At 61.6% G+C, this 17,063-nt stretch overlaps 2 protein-coding genes across 6 annotated transcripts; both read left to right on the forward strand.

Moving 5' to 3' along the window:
- Positions 1-6,776: 6,776 nt before the first annotated feature.
- On the forward strand, positions 6,777-13,725 carry ZNF628 (zinc finger protein 628). Its single transcript, XM_045892182.3, has 2 exons — positions 6,777-6,909; positions 10,523-13,725. The coding sequence occupies exon 2, from the start codon at positions 10,528-10,530 to the stop codon at positions 13,618-13,620; it is 3,093 nt and encodes a 1,030-aa protein (XP_045748138.1). The 5' UTR covers positions 6,777-6,909; positions 10,523-10,527; the 3' UTR covers positions 13,621-13,725.
- NAT14 (N-acetyltransferase 14 (putative)) lies at positions 6,780-16,943 on the forward strand. 5 transcript variants are annotated; one of them, XM_064580577.1, is made up of 3 exons: positions 6,780-6,909; positions 14,960-15,076; positions 15,841-16,943. In XM_064580577.1, the coding sequence occupies exons 2-3, from the start codon at positions 15,005-15,007 to the stop codon at positions 16,387-16,389; spliced, it is 621 nt and encodes a 206-aa protein (XP_064436647.1). In that variant the 5' UTR covers positions 6,780-6,909; positions 14,960-15,004; the 3' UTR covers positions 16,390-16,943. The 5 variants fall into 5 exon arrangements, with proteins under 5 accessions (XP_064436647.1, XP_064436646.1, XP_054367617.1 ...); XM_064580576.1 differs by lacking the exon at positions 6,780-6,909 and adding an exon at positions 13,828-14,255; XM_054511642.2 differs by lacking the exon at positions 6,780-6,909 and adding an exon at positions 14,262-14,452.
- The last annotated feature ends 120 nt before the right edge of the window (positions 16,944-17,063 follow it).

Consider the following 17,063-nt stretch of genomic DNA (forward strand, 5'->3'; position numbering starts at 1 on the left):
GACATTGTACTGAGGGCCTGGGGGGCCCCTTGGTATTTGGGGGAGGCTGGGACGTGGCGGGTGAGGAGGCTGGCTCCTGGGGGGTGGGAGTGGGGTCCTCTTGTTCCTGGGAGGGCATTGGTCAAAGTGGGGGACCCTGGCCTGGGCTGGCGCGGGAGAGGTGTCTCCGTGTTTGCTCTGGGGGGACTGCGTTAAAGGTTTGTGTTGGGGGGGGTGAGTGTCCTAGGGGTACGCACGAACACAAACCTTAAAACCACGTACACTTAATCTCTTGCAGTTCTGGGGGTCAGAAGTTCAAGATGGGTCTTCTGAGCTGAAGGCGAGGTGTCCCTTCTGGAGGCTCCCGGGGAGAATCCGTCCCCTAAGCCTTCTCCAGCTTCCAGAGCTGCCGTGACTTCTCCAAGCTCACGCTGCAAGTAAGTGGCCGAGCTGGGATTTGAACTCGAGTCAGCACAGGCCCGACACCATGCCCTAGTGGGCAGGGGCAGCACAGGGGCAACAGCCCAAGTACGGCAGCAGAGGCTGGGCCCAGGGCTCGGGATGGGGGCCACCAGGCCAGCCGCGGCAGACACCAAGCGGCCGTCTTGGGCGCCTCCAAGGGTCTCCAGCCCCCTCACTGAGCTGCACTTTGCCCCTTGGCGCTCCTGGTTTTTCGGCCCCTCCCTGGATGTCTCCTGTCCTCCCCTCCTCGCTGTCTCCAGCCACAGCGCTCGCATGGCTGCTTCTCAGCTTCTCTGGCCGTCTCTGTCTCTACAGCGTCTCTGAGTCTGTGTCTGTCTGTTGGCCTGGGCAAGGCGTGTGTGTGTGTGTGTGTGTTCACGTGTGTGCACATCCTGGGCGTGCATGTGATGTTATGGGACAGCCTGGAAGTTTTCCTGACCTGTGACTTTCAGGCCCAGAGGGGAATGTGCAGGGTCCCTTGGCAAGGGGCCTTGGGGGAGGGGACCCTCTGGGGGTCAGGGTTCAGGCTCAAGGACAGCCACTGCATGGCCGGGGCATGACCTTTGCTAGCCCGGCCCCAGGAGCAGGCCCGAATCCAATACCAGGAGCCCCGGGCAGCATCTGCTAGCGAGCTCTGTCCCTCGGCCCGGGGAGTCTGGACCACAGCTGGGGCCGCCAGCCCTCCTGACTCGGGCCTAGGATGCTCCACCAGGGGGCGCCCACATCCCGGGCAGCGCTGGGAGGCTGTGCGTCCTCGGCATCACCCTCACCTTTGGGCCCCTCTCCTGTCTGGTCATGGATAAGCGTCACCCACAGCTGGGGGCTGGCTTCCTCTGAGATTTGTTGAGGACCTGCCCTTCCTGGTATGAGAAGGTCCTCACAGGCTCCCTTCCGCCATCCCAACCCCCATCCCAACCCCATCCCAACCCCATCCCAGTGCGGGGGGTGGGCGGGAAGTTTCTTTATTTAATAAACATTGATTGAGCACCAACAGTAGACTGAGGATGTGGCAGTGATCAAGACAAGCACAGTGTGTCCCTGGAGGAGTCTGGGGGGGAGACACCCACAAACAAGAAAAGACCAGTCCGGGATGATGGAGGTTGGATGGGGGAGGGGTGCTGCTTCAGATGGAGAAGCCGTCTCTGAGAAGGTGACAATTGTCCTGCAGCCTGAGTGGAAGACAGGGCAGCCAGGAGCTTCCCAGGCAGAGGGAACGATAGGAAGAGGTAAAGTCAGAGACGTGGACAGGGGCTGAACCCTTAGGGCTTTGTAGGCCAGGTAGGAGTTGGGTTATGAAGGCAAGAGTGACGAGAAGCTATGTAGGGTTTGAAGCAGAGGTAGTGCCTAGACCTCAGGGCCCTGCCCCAAACCTCCTTTGCTGGCCTCGCTGCACCTGGAATGTGGAGACCTCACTCCTGAATCCCTCTCTAATATGGGGAGGGGGGAAATGAGGTGTCAGGATCAGGCCAGGAGCCCAGACAAAACTTGTCCTTCCCTGCCTCCATCCTGCTCATCTGCAATCTCTCTACCTAGTCCCAGAGGGACTTTGTTTCCCTTAAAATTTATTGTGAAAATTTACAGGTGGCAGGTTCCTGGTGTTCCCAGCCAGGAACTCAGAGGCCAACCCGCTTATATTTGTTTCACACCATGGTATGGGCTAAGTTGTGTCTCCCCAAACTCGTCCATTGGAGTCCTAACCCCCGTACCTCAAAATGTGACTGTATTCAGAAATAAGGTCTTTAAAGGGGTAATTAAGTTAAAATCAAGTCATATATCTGTGCCCAAACCAATATGCCCGGTGTCCTTATAAGAAGAGGAAATTTGGACACGGACAGATACAGGGAAGGCCATGTGAAGACACAGAGAGAAGACAAGCTATGGAGACAGGCCTCAGAAGAAACCAACCCTGCCAACACCTTGATCTTGGACTTCTAGTCTCAAATATAAGAAAATAAATTTATGTTGTTTAAACCACCCAGCCTGTGGGGCCTTGTTAGGGCAGCCCCAGCAAACTAACACAAGAAGTGTATTAGTTATCTATGTTGTGTCACAAATAACCACAAATACCATGGCTTAAAATAATATACTCTAATTTTCTCACAGTTGCCACGGGTCAGGAGTCCAGGCACTTGATCGGGGCCTCACGAGGCTGCGATCATGGTGTAGGCTGGGCCTGCCGTCTCATCTGAGGTTGGGTCCTCTTCCAGGCTCACGTGGAAGAATTCATTTCCTTTCATCTGTAGAACTCATGGAATTCGGTGGCTTTAAGGCCAGCAGGAGAATCACTGACATTTCCCATCTCTGACCTCTAGACCCAGCTTCAAAGACCTTGCCTGATTATATCAGGCCCACCTAGTACAATCTTTCTGTATTAGGGTTCTTCGGGGAAACAGAACCAGTAGGATCTATGTCTGTGTCTATTCTATCTACCTACCTATATATATAGAGAGAGAGAAAGAGAGATGTTATATATCTTACATTTTATATATAAAGAGCTCTACTGTAAGGTACTGGCTCGTGCAATAATGGAGGAAGTCCCATGATCTGCCATCTGCATGTTGGAGGCCAAGAAAGCCAGTGGTGTAGTTCCAAGGCCTAAGAACCAGAGAGCCAATGGTGTGGATTCCAGTCTGGGTCCGAAGCCCTGAGAACCAGGAGCACCGAGGGCAGGCAAAGATCAACATTCCAGCTCAGTCAGGTAGAGAGGGAATCCAACCTTCCTGCACCTTCCTGCAACTTTTTGTTCTAGTCAGGCCCTCCACAGATTGGGTGATGGCCAGTCGCCTCCCCTCCACGGTGGGGAGGGCCATTGGCTTTACTCGGTCTACTGATGCAAATGCTTATCTCTTCCAGAAACACCTTCACAGACACGCCCAGAAATTGAGTTTAACCGGATACCTGGGCTTCCTGTGGCTCAGTCAGGTGGACGCATAAAATTAACCATTACGTTTCTTTTTGATTAACATCAACTGACGGGAGCCTTGATTGCACGTGCCCAAATCCCTTCACCTTCGCCGTATCACATAACCTGTCACAGGAGTGATGTCCGTCATATCCACTGGCCACGAGAAGAAAAGGCATGTAGTGTATGAGGGCGTGGGTCATTGGGGATCGTCATGGAAAGTGGAGGCCATTCCTGGGGAGGGCATTTGGTGCAGATCTGTCCCTGGTCCACATTTTTGTACTTAAAACCGAGGGATGTGTTTTCCCTGTACAGGAGGGACCATGTGACCCAGTGTGACCAGCTGGGGAGTCTCCTCTGGCTCCTGTGCACTGGGCTGTGGCCATGCATATGGGGATCTGCTAGATAGGCCTAGGGTGGGGATGGTCTCTGAGGCTGGAGACACTCCTGGTTAAATCACTTCCGGGTTCAGTATGTTACATCACTTCCTGGTTCTGTGCTTGGCCAAGAGACTTCCGAGGGCCTCTACTTAGCCCCCAGTCAACTGGGGATAACACTCCTTCCCTGGGACAGGCCCATGTGGGCAGGGCCGGCTGGGCACCCCATGGGAGACCCAAGAAATGTCAAAAAGGACCATCCTTAGTCTGTGGGAGGTGTAGGCCAGCACCTGGGCTCCTGCCCACCCCCCACCTTGCTTAAAGTGCATCTCTGCTCTCTTTCCTGTACTCAGGTGAAAAAGGTTATTTATTCTTACCTCTGGCCCTGGGAGTCCTGTCTTTGGTCCAGATACCTCCTGCTGTGTGTGTAGGGGGAGACAGGTGCTCCAGGGACACCTCTCACCCCAGCCCCTAATCCTTGCCTCTCTAGTGAACACAAGTGGTGCCATCACGAAGGCAATGGGCTGAGTGGCCCAAACCAGAACCGAATGTCCGCACAGCCTGACATCACACGCCCCCTCCTTCCAGAGGGAAGGGATGTGGACTGGAGGGCTTGAGCATGTGGGGGCACCGTGAGTGAGACCTGAGCCCCCTCCCCACCCTGTGATCCCAAAGAGGGCAGGCCCAGACTCTGGTCCTGGCTGGGCCACCTTGGAGCTGGACTGTTCCAGAAACCCAGGACACATTTGCCACCACCCACAGTGTGGCTGGCAGGGTTGGGAGGGGGGAGTGTGAGGAAGAGGGAAAGGTCCAGGCTCCCCAATTCCTCCCAGGGTCTCTTCTCCTTTGACTACCAGTGAGAGTGGGGCTGCCTTTCTCTGGAATCAGGAGGTGGGGTGGGTGCAGACCCTTGCCAACCCTTTTTTGGCTGACAGCTTTGGGATGGGGGTAGACAGAGAGGGACAACCCCACATGCACATAGGGCCTTTGGGGCAGGAGTAACAGCCTAGATCCCTAGGAAGGGTCAGGTAGGTCTTGGCTACCTTCAAAGGCTGCAGTCCCCACTCCCAGCTCTGTCCTCCGGGATGAATGGTTCATCTGGCTGGCAAGGTGGGGGACAAGGACTTGGAGGGTCTGGGGCTGGATAAGATGCCTGATCTAGTTGAGGGGGTTAGTCTCCCCCAAAAGCACCTGGGGCAGGGTGTTGTGGCCAGAAACAAGAATGCCAGGGGCCTGTAGCGGTGTTTGCTAGGCTGTTTGCTTGTCTGTATGAGGGCCCCATGATGTCCCTTGTAGAGGATTCTACATGAGGTGTCCAGCTACTACTATTTGGAAAAAGCCAGTTAAATCTGCACAGCCAGTTGCTTGAGGCCATTGAGTTCAAAACCTTTATTTTCTGGCTCCAGAGTAGGGGATGGCTGACAAGGGCAGGTGCTGGGACTTGGCCTCTCTCACCTCCCTCATTATACCTCCTGACTGGCAGGTAGATGGGGGCTGGCTGGGCTCTGTTGGCACGGAGAGCTCCTTTCACTATTGCAGGGCCCCAGTGGCCTGAGATGAAGCAGGTGGGCCTAGGTTCTCCCTGCAGCCAGCTGGGCCATACATTCCACATCCACACCTTGACCCAGTGTGGAATCCTCCCTCCATCTGGGAGCAACTTCAGGGGGTGGGGTCCGGTGTATTGGGGAGCTCTAGCATTGGGTGGGGACCAACCCCTTGGGGCAGGGCCTCCTAACTCTACCCTGATGGCTGCAACTGTCTCCTTCCCCTCTTTATTCCTCAACAGCTCAGAGCTCTGCTCATGTGTCCCTGCCAGTCCCTGGGCAGCTTCCTTTCTGGCAGGGGAGGTAAAAGTTGAAGTGAAAGGGGTGTTTGGGCTGAGCTGGAATCCTAGGATTCCCATGCACGCATTCACTGGACATGCAAAAACGATCCTGCAGGGCAGGGACAAAAAGACAGGTCCACATCAGCTCGGATCACACCTGAGTTTGGGCCTGCCTGGGGGCCTTGGGAAACTGCCTGGGAGGCTCATTCAACGAAGAGTACCGCTTGCTTCTGATCAGGCCCCTTGCTGGTTGTTGGGTGCCCTGTGTCATGAACCACGGCTGAGTGCTGCTGAGCACGTAATGGGAGCCCACCTAGCATCGCAGGCTTCCCCACAGGAGTTGAGGAGGCGTGGGGTAGGAGCAGAAGGTCCTTTTGGTCTGATAAACAGCCCTCAGGCTGAGGGGGAGTGCCTTGGAGCAGTGGTTCTCCACGGGGGGACATGGGGGGGGAGAAGGGGGAGGCCAGGCACAGGGAGGCTGCTGACCCCCTACAAGGCACCGGATGGCCCTCACAACAAAGAACGATCTGGCCCAGACGTTACTAGCGCCATGGCTGAGAAACTGTGTTGGAAGCCCTTCATTAGCCAGAATGGCTCAAAGGCTGGAGCCGTTCTGGGCTGAGGTCGAAAGGGGGGACAGGGGATCCGGGACAGCTCGGTGGTTCCCTAAGCCCCCAGGCCACGAAGGAGAAGGCATAGCGGGGCCCAGGTTCCTGCACGACCACAACGCGGGCACGCAGCAGACGCCCGGGAACCGCGAGCGCGTGGGACCTCTGGGGGGCAGGAAGCTTCGCGGGCCTCAGTTTCCCCACGGGGAAATTATCGACCAGGGCCTGGGCGTGGGGCCCAGGCCAGGAAGGCCCACACCCCTGGCTGGCTAGGCCGTTCGGAAACCGCGCTGCTGCAGAGGGACTCTATGACAGAGAGGGAGAATCGATAGTCGAAAGGGGGAACAAGCCACCCGCCCCAGGTCCGGGGCCGGCCTTCCCCGGCCTTGGGGGGACTTCCGCTACCGCCAAGACGACCAGGCAGCCGGGCGTCGGGGAAGAACTACAACTCCCACGATGCCGTGCGCCGCTTACGCTGGGGAACGAGCGACCGCCGCCGGCCAACGGGAGGGGCGGGCGGGGCCTCGGCGCACGTGGCGTCGTGACGCGCCAACGGGGACGTCGGGGTTTGTGTGCGCGAGAGGCGACCGATAAAGGTTGGGTGCCTCGCGCCGGGGGCTGTTGGGAGGGAGCGCGCCCCCGCCCCCCTCCCAGGCCCCCAGTCCTGTCCCGCCGCTGCCGGGGCCCCGTCTTCCCGTCGGCCCCCGTGGGAAGGCCCTAGGTCTCCCCCGCTCATTCCCCCGGTCGGGGCCGCAGGTGAGCGACCGGAGGGGTGGGGGTGGGGGGAGGGACCGGAGGGCGGAGACGTTGGGGAAACGGCGAGCGTGAAACCGGAAGGGGCGCCTTAAAGGGAAGGGCGCTACTTCACCTCCGACTTTTGTCCGCCAGGCCGGCTCCGCCCTTTTAAAGGGCAAGGGGCTGCGTTTGGAGCGGCGGGTGAGGTTCTGCAGGTCCCCTCAGCTTCCGCTTTTTATCCTCTAAGGATGGGTTGTCTTGTGAAAGGTCACGGACAGTGTCCCAGACACCGAAGGAATAATTCCTGAGTCCTGGTGGCTTCGCAGCCTACACTAGCTTAGCTCAACAAAGGTGGACATGGGTGTGCGGTGGGAGGAGCCTCTTAAAGGGGACGTCGGGCCTGATGGAAGGGTGTGGTCCGGCCTTTCGAAGGGGGTGCTCTTCATTGGGCAAGATGGGCCCGGCTCTTGCAGGGGGCGGATGCCTCTTGTTTACGGCATGCTCGGTCTTCCGAAAGGCTCGGGCAGCTTCTCTTAAAAGGACTTGCTTACATTTTAAAGAGGATGCTCATCTTATTAAAGGGAATCTTCATAGCCTGTCCAAAGGGGATGCCCGGCCTTTTTGTTTCAGAATAGGTTTTCTCAGTGCTCGCTCTATGCCGGACTTTGTCTTAGGCGCTGGAGCGCGACAGTGATTAAGATGCCACTACATATAGTGGGTAGAGGGCTAGGGATGCTGCTAAACACCCCATAGTGCTCGGGACAGGCCCCTCGGCGCTGGTCAGCGCCACATCTCAACAGTGCTGAGGTTGGGAAACCCCGATCAGAAGCAGGTTAGGAGGTGAGAAGTCCTATAGAGGACGGGGAGTGTTGGAAGGGGTTGCACATTGAGGTCTGGTGCAGGAAATGTCTCCCCGAGGTGACATGTCAGCAAGCACCCTGGCAGGAAGGCGGGGGGAGGTCCCTGGCAGGGGCCTGTGTGAGGCTCCAGGTGGTGACTGGATGGTGTGAGAGTCAGAGAGGCTAGCCGGAGGTCAGGGAGGGGAGGAGGCCATGGCATGGGAAGTCTGTAGGCTTCTGTAAGAGATTTGTGTTCTCTGAAATGGGAGCAGTAGAGGGCAAGTTCCCCGCAGCCTCTGTGTTGGGCGCATCCTGGGGGTAGGAGGAGTAGGGGTGGGAACATGGAGATCTGCTTTAGGAGGCTGTTGCAGCTGCCCAGGAGGAAGGCCCTGGACAAAGGTGGCAATGGGGGACTCAGGAGAGAAGTGGCCAGATTCCGGACATGTTCCTGCTGAGACAGGAGAACCCGCTGCTGGATTGGGCATAGGTGGTGAGAGAAAGAGGCGACGCCTGAGGAAGGACCGAGCGGTTTTCAGGGATGGAGACTGTGGGTGGAGAAGGGAGCGAGCAGGAGTGAAAAAAACCCCACCAAGTTAGATTTGGGGCAGGATAAATTTGAGTTGTCTGTTAAGCGTCCATATGGCATACTGTAGCAGGGGGTTAGAGTTCAAAGGAGAGGGTGTCAAATAGAGATACATTTTGGAGTCATCCCACTTATAGACTGAGATCCTGAAAATGAGTGGGGGTTCCCTGGGAGAGAGTGTGGATGAGGAAGAGGACCAAGGGTCGGCAGAGCCCTGGGCTCTCCTAAATTCACAAGTCAGGGAGATGAAAAGGAACAAGTGCCCCAAGGTGAGGAGAGTGGCTTAAGGAGGGAGGGACCCTTGGGGATTGAGCAGAGACCATGCAATTTAGTACCAGGGAGGCCAGGAGTAGAGTCAGGGGGAGGAGGATCTGAGTGATGGGGTTTGGGGTGGGAAAAAGCATGTATTTTTCTTTTTTTAATTTGAGAGAGAGAGAGGGTGACTCCCCGCTGAGCAGAGGGCCCGATGCGGGGCTTGATCCCAGGACCCCTGAGATCATGACCAGAGCTGAAGGCAGACGCTTAACCGACTGAGCCACCCAGGCGCCCCAGGAAAAAGCATGTATTGACAGCACTTTGAGTTGCTTTGCTGCAAAGGGGGTGGAGAGACATAAGGCCATAGCTGGAGGGGGGTGGGGTGGGGCGAAAGGTTTTGCCGTTTGTTTTTTTTTAAAGATGGGAGATGCAGCTTGTGGGTACACTGAAACAGTCCAGGAGGTAAGGAGAAGTTGTAGGTGGGAAGTCAGAGTCCATGGGCCGAGGCAGGCAAGGGGGGGGAGGGGTAGCCTAGGAATTCTCAGCCTCAGCACTACTGATGTTTTGGACTGGATCGTTCTGTGCTGTGGAGGGTTGTCCTGTGCACTGTAGAGTGTCGAGCAGCATCCCTGGTCTCCCCTCACTAGATGCCAGGAGCACTAGCCCCTCCAGCTGACAACTGGACAGTCCCACAATTGCCAGATGTCCCCTGGGATGTGAGAGTCGATTGCTCTCGTTGAGAATCACTGCTACAGTAGTTAGAACATGGGAACGTTCTCTTCTGATTGCTTTTCTGTTCTCAGTGACAAGATCAATGGCAAGGTCACCTGCTAAGAGGAGGAGGGGAAAGGAGAGAGGTTTGAGGGGCACAGAAATATGTCCAGTACCGCCTGTTGAGTGGGTGTGTGTGTGCAGTGTGAGCAGTGCCCGGAACTTGGAGATGCATGGGCATGAGTGCAAAGGGAGACTGAAGCCAAGGGCGCCTGGCCGGCTCAGTCGGTCGAGCGCGCGACTCTTGATCACGGAGCTGTGAGTTCAAGCCCCACACTGGGCGTGGATATTACTTAAAAAATAAAATCTTGGGGTGCCTGGGTGGCTCAGTCGGTTGAGCAGCCGACTCTTGGTTTCAGCTCAGGTCGTGATATCAGGCTCATGAGACGGAGCCCCGCATCAGGCTCCATGCTCAGCGCGGAATCCGCTTGAGATTCTCTCTCCCTCTCCCTCTGCCCCTCCTGCTTGTGCTCTCTCTCTCAAATAAATAAATACATCTTTAAAAAATTAAAATAAAATCTTAAAATTAAAAATAAAAAAAAAAAAATAGGGAGACTGCCGCCAGGCAGAAAGTGAGGATGTGGATGGGGTGGAAGGTGCAGTGCCCTTAGGGGTCTAGTGGAGGTTAGGGATCTTTGATTAATACACAAGAGGGAGTAGGCAAGCAGGATGGGGGGGGGCGGTGGAGAGTGGAATGCACACAGGGCTTTAGTTATAGCGGCAGTGGGAGCCGGTGTTGAGGCAGGATGGAAGGTGAGGCTTTAGAGGGAGAAGGGTCAAGGATCAGAAGCCAGGGTGCTAGAGAGACCCCCGGCCTTCTTCAAGGACGGTGCCTATCTGTAGAGGGAAGGCGCTTAGCCCTAAGGGAAGTGCTTGGCCTCCTGAAGACCACGCACAGCCTTCTCAGACTTGTCTAGCCTCCTGGAGGGGATGGGCAGCATCCTAGGGCTGGTGAGCACTCGTCCCAGTTTGCCAGAACTTTCTGTTTCAGCACCTAGAGCCTTGCCTTGGGGCAGACCTGGACCACTGGGGGCCCTGCTCCTAAGGGAGTCTCTCGATCCCGTGGGTGGGGAGGTGCCCTCTGCATCTTCAAGGGCAAAGGTGTATGTCCAGGTTGAGAAGGTGGGGTGTTTGGGTGGAGGTGGGGTGAGCTCCTGCCTTCCCCTGACCCGGAATCCCCCGCCAGGTGTGATGGTCGGCTCCCACGCAGACATGGCGCCGGCCTCTACCACCGAGGGGCCCGGGGAGAAGCCCGGCCCCGCAGCCCCCGCCCCGACGGCCCAGTATGAGTGTGGGGAGTGCGGCAAGTCGTTCCGCTGGTCATCCCGGCTCCTGCACCACCAGCGCACGCACACGGGCGAGCGGCCCTACAAGTGCCCCGACTGCCCCAAGGCCTTCAAGGGCTCGTCCGCCCTGCTCTACCACCAGCGGGGCCACACGGGCGAGCGGCCCTACCAGTGCCCCGACTGCCCCAAGGCCTTCAAGCGCTCGTCGCTGCTGCAGATACACCGCAGCGTGCACACGGGCCTGCGGGCCTTCACGTGCGGCCAGTGCGGCCTGGCCTTCAAGTGGTCCTCGCACTACCAGTACCACCTGCGGCAGCACACGGGCGAGCGGCCCTACCCGTGCCCCGACTGCCCCAAGGCCTTCAAGAACTCGTCCAGCCTGCGGCGCCACCGGCACGTGCACACGGGCGAGCGGCCCTACGCCTGCGGCGTGTGCGGCAAGAGCTTCACGCAGAGCACCAACCTGCGGCAGCACCAGCGCGTGCACACGGGCGAGCGGCCCTTCCGCTGCCCGCTCTGCCCCAAGACCTTCACGCACTCGTCCAACCTGCTGCTGCACCAGCGCACGCACGGCCCCGCCGCCGCCGCCGCCGCCCCGCCGCCGCGCGAGCCCAGCGCCAAGGTCCTGGTGGCCGACGCCTACCTGCACGCGCCCGCGCCCGCGCCGCCGCCGCCGCCCGCGCCCCCGCCCGTCGTGCCCGAGCTCTTTCTGGCCGCGGCCGAGACCACGGTGGAGCTCGTGTACCGCTGCGAGGGCTGCGAGCTGGGCTTCGGCAGCGAGGAGCTGCTCCTGGAGCACCAGCCGTGCCCCGGGCCCGAGGCAGCCACCCCGGCGCCCAAGGCGGACCCCGCCCCGCCGCCCCCCCGGGCCCCGCCGGCGCCGCCGCCGCCGCCCCCGCCTGCCGCCGCCCCGGGCTTCGCCTGCCTGCCGTGCGGGAAGTCCTTCCGGACGGTGGCCGGCCTCTCCCGCCACCAGCACAACCACGGGGCGGCCGGCGGGCAGGCGTTCCGCTGCGGCAGCTGCGACGGCGCCTTCCCGCAGCTGGCCAGCCTCCTGGCGCACCAGCAGTGCCACGTGGAGGAGGCGGCTGCGGGGCGCCCGCCCCCCCAGGCGGAGGCCGCCGAGGTCACCTGTCCCCAGGAGCCCCTGGCCCCCGCGGCCCCCGCCCCGCCCGCGCCCGCGCCGCCTTGTGCCGAGCGGCCCTACAAGTGCGCCGAGTGCGGCAAGGCCTTCAAGGGCTCCTCGGGGCTGCGCTACCACCTGCGGGACCACACGGGCGAGCGGCCCTACCAGTGCGGCGAGTGCGGCAAGGCCTTCAAGCGCTCGTCGCTGCTGGCCATCCACCAGCGCGTGCACACGGGCCTGCGGGCCTTCACGTGCGGCCAGTGCGGCCTCACCTTCAAGTGGTCCTCGCACTACCAGTACCACCTGCGGCTGCACTCGGGCGAGCGGCCGTACGCGTGCGGGGAGTGCGGCAAGGCCTTCCGGAACACGTCGTGCCTGCGGCGCCACCGGCACGTGCACACGGGCGAGCGGCCGCACGCCTGCGGCGTGTGCGGCAAGAGCTTCGCGCAGACCTCCAACCTGCGGCAGCACCAGCGCGTGCACACGGGCGAGCGGCCCTTCCGCTGCCCGCTCTGCCCCAAGACCTTCACGCACTCGTCCAACCTGCTGCTGCACCAGCGCACGCACTCGGCCGAGCGCCCGTTCGCCTGCCCCGTCTGCGGCCGCAGCTTTGTCATGGCCGCCTACCTGCAGCGGCACCTGAGGACGCACGCCCCCGCCCCCACGGCCGCCGCCGCCCCCGCCGGCCCCGCCGCCGCCGGCTCCCAGCCCCCCGCCCCGCTGGCTGCCGCCCCGGCCCCATCCGCCACCCAGGACGTCCACGTTCTCCCGCACCTCCAGGCCACGCTCTCCCTCGAGGTGGCAGGGGGCCCGGCCCCGGCCCCGCCCCCGGGCCAGGCAGCCCCCAACTCCCAGACTTTTCTCCTGGTGCAGACCGCCCAGGGCCTCCAGCTGATCCCCAGCAGCGTCCAACCCCCTACGCCCCCGCCCCCACCGGCTCCCCCCAAGCTCCTCCTGCTACCCTCCTCCAGCACTGGTGCCGGGAGCAGCCGCGGAAGGCAGGGCCCACGGGCCGCAGGGAAATCGGGTCAGGGGCCTGGAGTAGTGTGGCTGCCAGGTCCTGGGGGACTGGGGGTTCAGGGAGGGGGCAACGCAGGGGCCAGCGGGGGAGGGCAGAGCCTCATCGTTCTACAGAATGTAGGGGGTGGGGAGGCAGGGGCCCAGGAAGTGGGTGGGGTCCAGCTGCAGCCCCTCCGGCCAGCCCCCGAAGTGACCACTGTTCAGCTCCAGCCGGCCCAGGAGGTGACCACGGTCCAGCTCCAGCCGGCTCAGGAAGTGACCACCGTCCAGCTCCAGCCTGTGGCAGGCCCGCTGTCCAATCCCAGCGGGGGAGCTGTGACCACTGAGGCCCCCAATCTGCTGGTGGTTCAGAGTGGAACAGCCGAGGAGCTGCTGGCCGGTCCCGGCCCCGGGGAGCCGGGTGATGGTGAGGCCAGTAGTGGTGTCGTCCAGGATGTGCTCTTTGAGACGCTGCAGACAGACGAGGGGTTGCAGAGCGTCCTGGTGCTGAGCGGGGCCGATGGGGAGCAGACCCAGCTGTGTGTGCAGGAGGTGGAGACCCTCCCCCCTGGGCTGGCCGAGCCTCCTGCCCCAGGCCCACCCGGACAGAAACTGCTCATCATCCGCAGTGCGCCAGCCGCCGAACTGCTCGAGAATAGCAGCGGTGGGGGAGGCGCTGCCACGCTGCAGCTCCTGACCCCACCACCACCTGGCCAAGCCTCTGCCCCAGTGGGCATCTCCGCGGCTCCCCCCTCCCAGATGGTACAAGTGGTGCCCACCGGCGCTGCACCTGGAGGCATGACCCCGCAGGGGCTGCCCTCCATCCAGATTGTCCAGACTCTGCCCGCAGTCCAGCTGGTGCACACATTTTGAGTAGAACCCCTGGGTTCTCTTCTGCCCGACACAGAGACCCGGACTCACTGCTTGGGCTGGGCTAGGCTGGGGGGTGGGGGGAGGGGAGCTGCAGGCTGGGCTTGCTAATAAAGACCAGAATCTCCTCTCCCGTGTTTTGTTTTCTTGGGGGCGGCTGGGGTGGGGGGAATGTCATGGCCATAGCCACCGCTTGGGAGCCTGGAGTCTTCTCTCTCTTGCTTCCTAGCTCTCAGGTGACTGACTTTGCGGTTTGGGGCCAGCCACTTCTACGTGAGGTTCTGTTTATCCTTAAAAAAGCGTTGCGGGGGTCACTGTAGTGGGGAGGAGCTGGGATCCAGAATCCTGGTTCTGCCACTTGTGCGCTCAGTCACCCCACCGCTCCCCTCATCTGAAAAATGGGTGGGTGGGAATCCTTATCCCGAAGGTGCCTGAGAGAGCCCAGGTGGGTTGGGGTGGAGGTTCCTGGGGTCGGGCGTTTGGGAACTAGTGAGCCCAGGATGCGGCCCCTCCCGCGAAGGCCCGCGAGCCAATGAGAACTGATGCGCTCCCACCACCGCCCCCCCACCCGCCTCTCAGCTTGCTTAGCAACCAGGGAAGGTCAGGAAGCGAACGTGCGCTTCTCGCCTGCGGCCCGGGTAAGTACGGTTCTGCCCCGACCCGCCGTCCGCATCCCCTCCGGCCCCGCCCCGTCCCGCGTCTGCTCGCGTCTCCTCCCTCTACCCCAGCGCTGGCGGGGTCGCTGCTCCTCGCTCGCTCCCTCCCCGACCCGCGCCCGGAGTCCTGCCACCCGCCCACCCCAGCCCGGACGCTTGGCAACCGTTGCTAAGGCAGGGTGCGGACCCGCCCCCTCCGTGCGCGGTGCGACGTCACTTCCGCAGGCGACCCCTTCCCGACCCTGCTGCCCCCACACCTGGTGCAAGGATTGGAGCGACCTGCCGGGGTTCCTCCGGTGCCTGCTCCTGCGACGGGGGTCGGGGACGCCTGGGGGGCCGGGAGCGTGGTCCATGCCCTGGCTGTTGGGGGGGGGGAGTTCCGCTGACTCCCCAGGGCAGCCCCGGAGCCTGGGAGGGAACCCCGGGTTGCAGGGTGCTGGCGTCCGCAGGGCTTTTAGGGGGAACTCGCTGAGCACCGCGGCGGGCGGAGCGGGGGGGGGTGTCCGGGAGACTTGAGGAAGGTCGCGGGGTGGAGGGTGAATCCCGTCCTGCCTGGGACCTCGCTCGGGGGTCCCGAGCGTTCCCGGTGTCCCCATCTGGACCATGCTGTTGCTGGTCCCCATGTCTGGGGCGCTGTGGGGACGAGAGGTGCCCTTCACTGACGCTGGCCTGCTTGTTTTCACCAGGTGCACGCCTGCTGCCTTCGGGGGCGCGGGAGCCTGGGGGCTGCCATGGCCCCCGGCCACCTGTCAGTGCGGGAGATGAGGGAAGACGAGAAACCCCTGGTGCTGGAGATGCTGAAGGTGAGAGCAGGCGGGGCCGCGTCGTGAGCGGCTCCAGCCACCTGCCGGAGCCAGCCCGGACTCCTGGAACCTGATCTTTTCCTCCTAAGGGGCTTCCTGGCTCGGTCCCTTCTTTTCCTAGTGCCTTCTTCCTACCCCTAGGGTCAGAAAGGTTTTAGGGGCTCCTGGCTGGTTAGTCTTGACGGCGGGGCTGTGAGTTCAGGCCCCACTTTGGATGTAGAGATACTAAAAATAAAAGTTTTAATAGCTGGAGGGCTGTGAGATGGGCGTGGCACCAGGTCCCTCCCTCCTCTGCAGACTTCAGCCCGCCCCCCTGCGCCAGCCTCCTCCCCAGCACTCTTCAAGCAGAGCCCTTGGGCCGCAGCCTGGCGCTGGGTCTCCCCCTGCCCCCAGTGCCACCTCCTGGTGTCCGGAGCATGCGCCTACTCTGACCTGGGCCAGTCCTCTGTCCTGTTGTGGCCTCAGCCTTCCCTGCAGCTCCCCTGAATCGGGTGTGCGGCATAGCTCCTAATTCCCTCACTCGCTCAGGGCCCGGTGTGCTGGAGGTTCTGCTTACTGGAGCCTAGAGCAGACGTGGTCCTGTTCCCTGCCTGCTCCTTGGCCGCAGGCCCCATCACACCGCCTTCCCTTCTCCTTTGGGAGCTCCCACCCCTCCGCCCCTGCCTGGGCCCACCCCCTCCCCTCTCCCCGATGACGGATGGCACGGGGCCCTAATGTGATGGAAGGCCCAGGCCCCCGGCTCTGACGGCTCCTTCTGCCCACAGGCTGGTGTGAAGGACACGGAGAACCGTGTGGCCCTCCACGCCCTGACACGGCCACCGGCCCTGCTGCTCCTCGCAGCGGCCAGCAGCGGCCTGCGCTTCGTCCTGGCCTCCTTCGCCCTGGCCCTCCTCCTGCCCGTGTTCCTGGCTGTGGCAGCCATGAAGCTGGGCCTGCGGGCCCGATGGGGCTCACTGCCTCCCCCAGGCGGCCTGGGGGGCCCCTGGGTGGCAGTGCGCAGCTCGGGTGATGTGTGTGGGGTCCTGGCCCTGGCCCCAGGCTCCAACGCTGGCGACGGGGCCCGGGTCACCCGCCTCTCTGTCTCTCGATGGCACCGCCGCCGAGGTGTGGGCAGGCGGTTGCTGGCCTTCGCCGAATCCCGGGCACGGGCCTGGGCGGGAGGCATGGGGGAGCCCCGGGCCCGGCTTGTGGTCCCCGTGGCTGTGGCAGCGTGGGGCGTGGCGGGGATGCTGGAGGGGTGTGGCTACCAGGCTGAGGGGAGCTGGGGCTGCATGGGCTACACCCTCGTGAGGGAGTTCAGCAAGGACCTGTGACTCCGGACCCTGGCGGGAGGGAGAGCACCTAGTGAGCGACTACTGTATGCAGGTTCTCCCTCTGGGAATCCCCAGCCTGCCCGGGGCCCAGAGGCAGGCCTGCAGAGGGCAAGACACCCCACTGCAGGCTCATGCCTGTCTGTAGTGCTCGAACTTTTCACAGAGGTCAACCTGTGCGGCCCCCTGATCCAGATTTTGTCTGCACTGAGAAACCTCCTCGGTCTGTCTGCAAAGGTCGCACCGTTTGTGCTCCAGCCTGGGGGAGAGATGTGGGGAGGAGGAGAGGGGGCCCGGCCCCCTGGGTTAGGACTTGTGGGGGCACCCCAAAGGGGGACAAGGCCCTCTTGGAAATGGGGAGCGGTTTGATGACTGCTTGGAGGGGATGAGCAGAGCCTTTGCAGAGGAGGGTCGTCCGCCCAGAGAGAGGCCCTGGCAAGGACAGGGTGGGCAGAGGGCTGCCCACGCCGGGCCCCTCCCTGGAAGGTGAGCCAAGAGGGGCGGCCAGACCCATCTGGTTTTTTACACCCGATTGTTAATAAAGCCTGAAACTGCTGTGCGGCCGTCTCTCTCTCTCTCTCTCTCTCTGATGTCTTTTCCAGTCTGTCCCTGAGCCTCCCTCCCCCTTCTGTCTGGCTTCTCCTTTCCCCGACTTGACATTAATTGTTGCTGGGGGT

The sequence above is a fragment of the Mirounga angustirostris genome, unplaced genomic scaffold, assembly GCF_029215605.1.
Source record: "Mirounga angustirostris isolate CCGP_5_RB_7025 unplaced genomic scaffold, mMirAng1.0.hap1 SCAF_16, whole genome shotgun sequence".
NCBI lineage: Eukaryota > Metazoa > Chordata > Mammalia > Carnivora > Phocidae > Mirounga > Mirounga angustirostris.

Coding starts and splice junctions, on each gene's coding strand:
- ZNF628 (XM_045892182.3), top strand. CDS start 10,528: ATGGTCGGCTCCCACGCAGACATGGCGCCGGCCTCTACCACCGAGGGG.
- NAT14 (XM_064580576.1), top strand. CDS start 14,160: ATGCGCTCCCACCACCGCCCCCCCACCCGCCTCTCAGCTTGCTTAGCA. Junction 14,256..14,959: donor GCTTCTCGCCTGCGGCCCGG/GTAAGTACGGTT, acceptor TGTTTTCACCAG/GTGCACGCCTGCTGCCTTCG. Junction 15,077..15,840: donor TGGTGCTGGAGATGCTGAAG/GTGAGAGCAGGC, acceptor TTCTGCCCACAG/GCTGGTGTGAAGGACACGGA.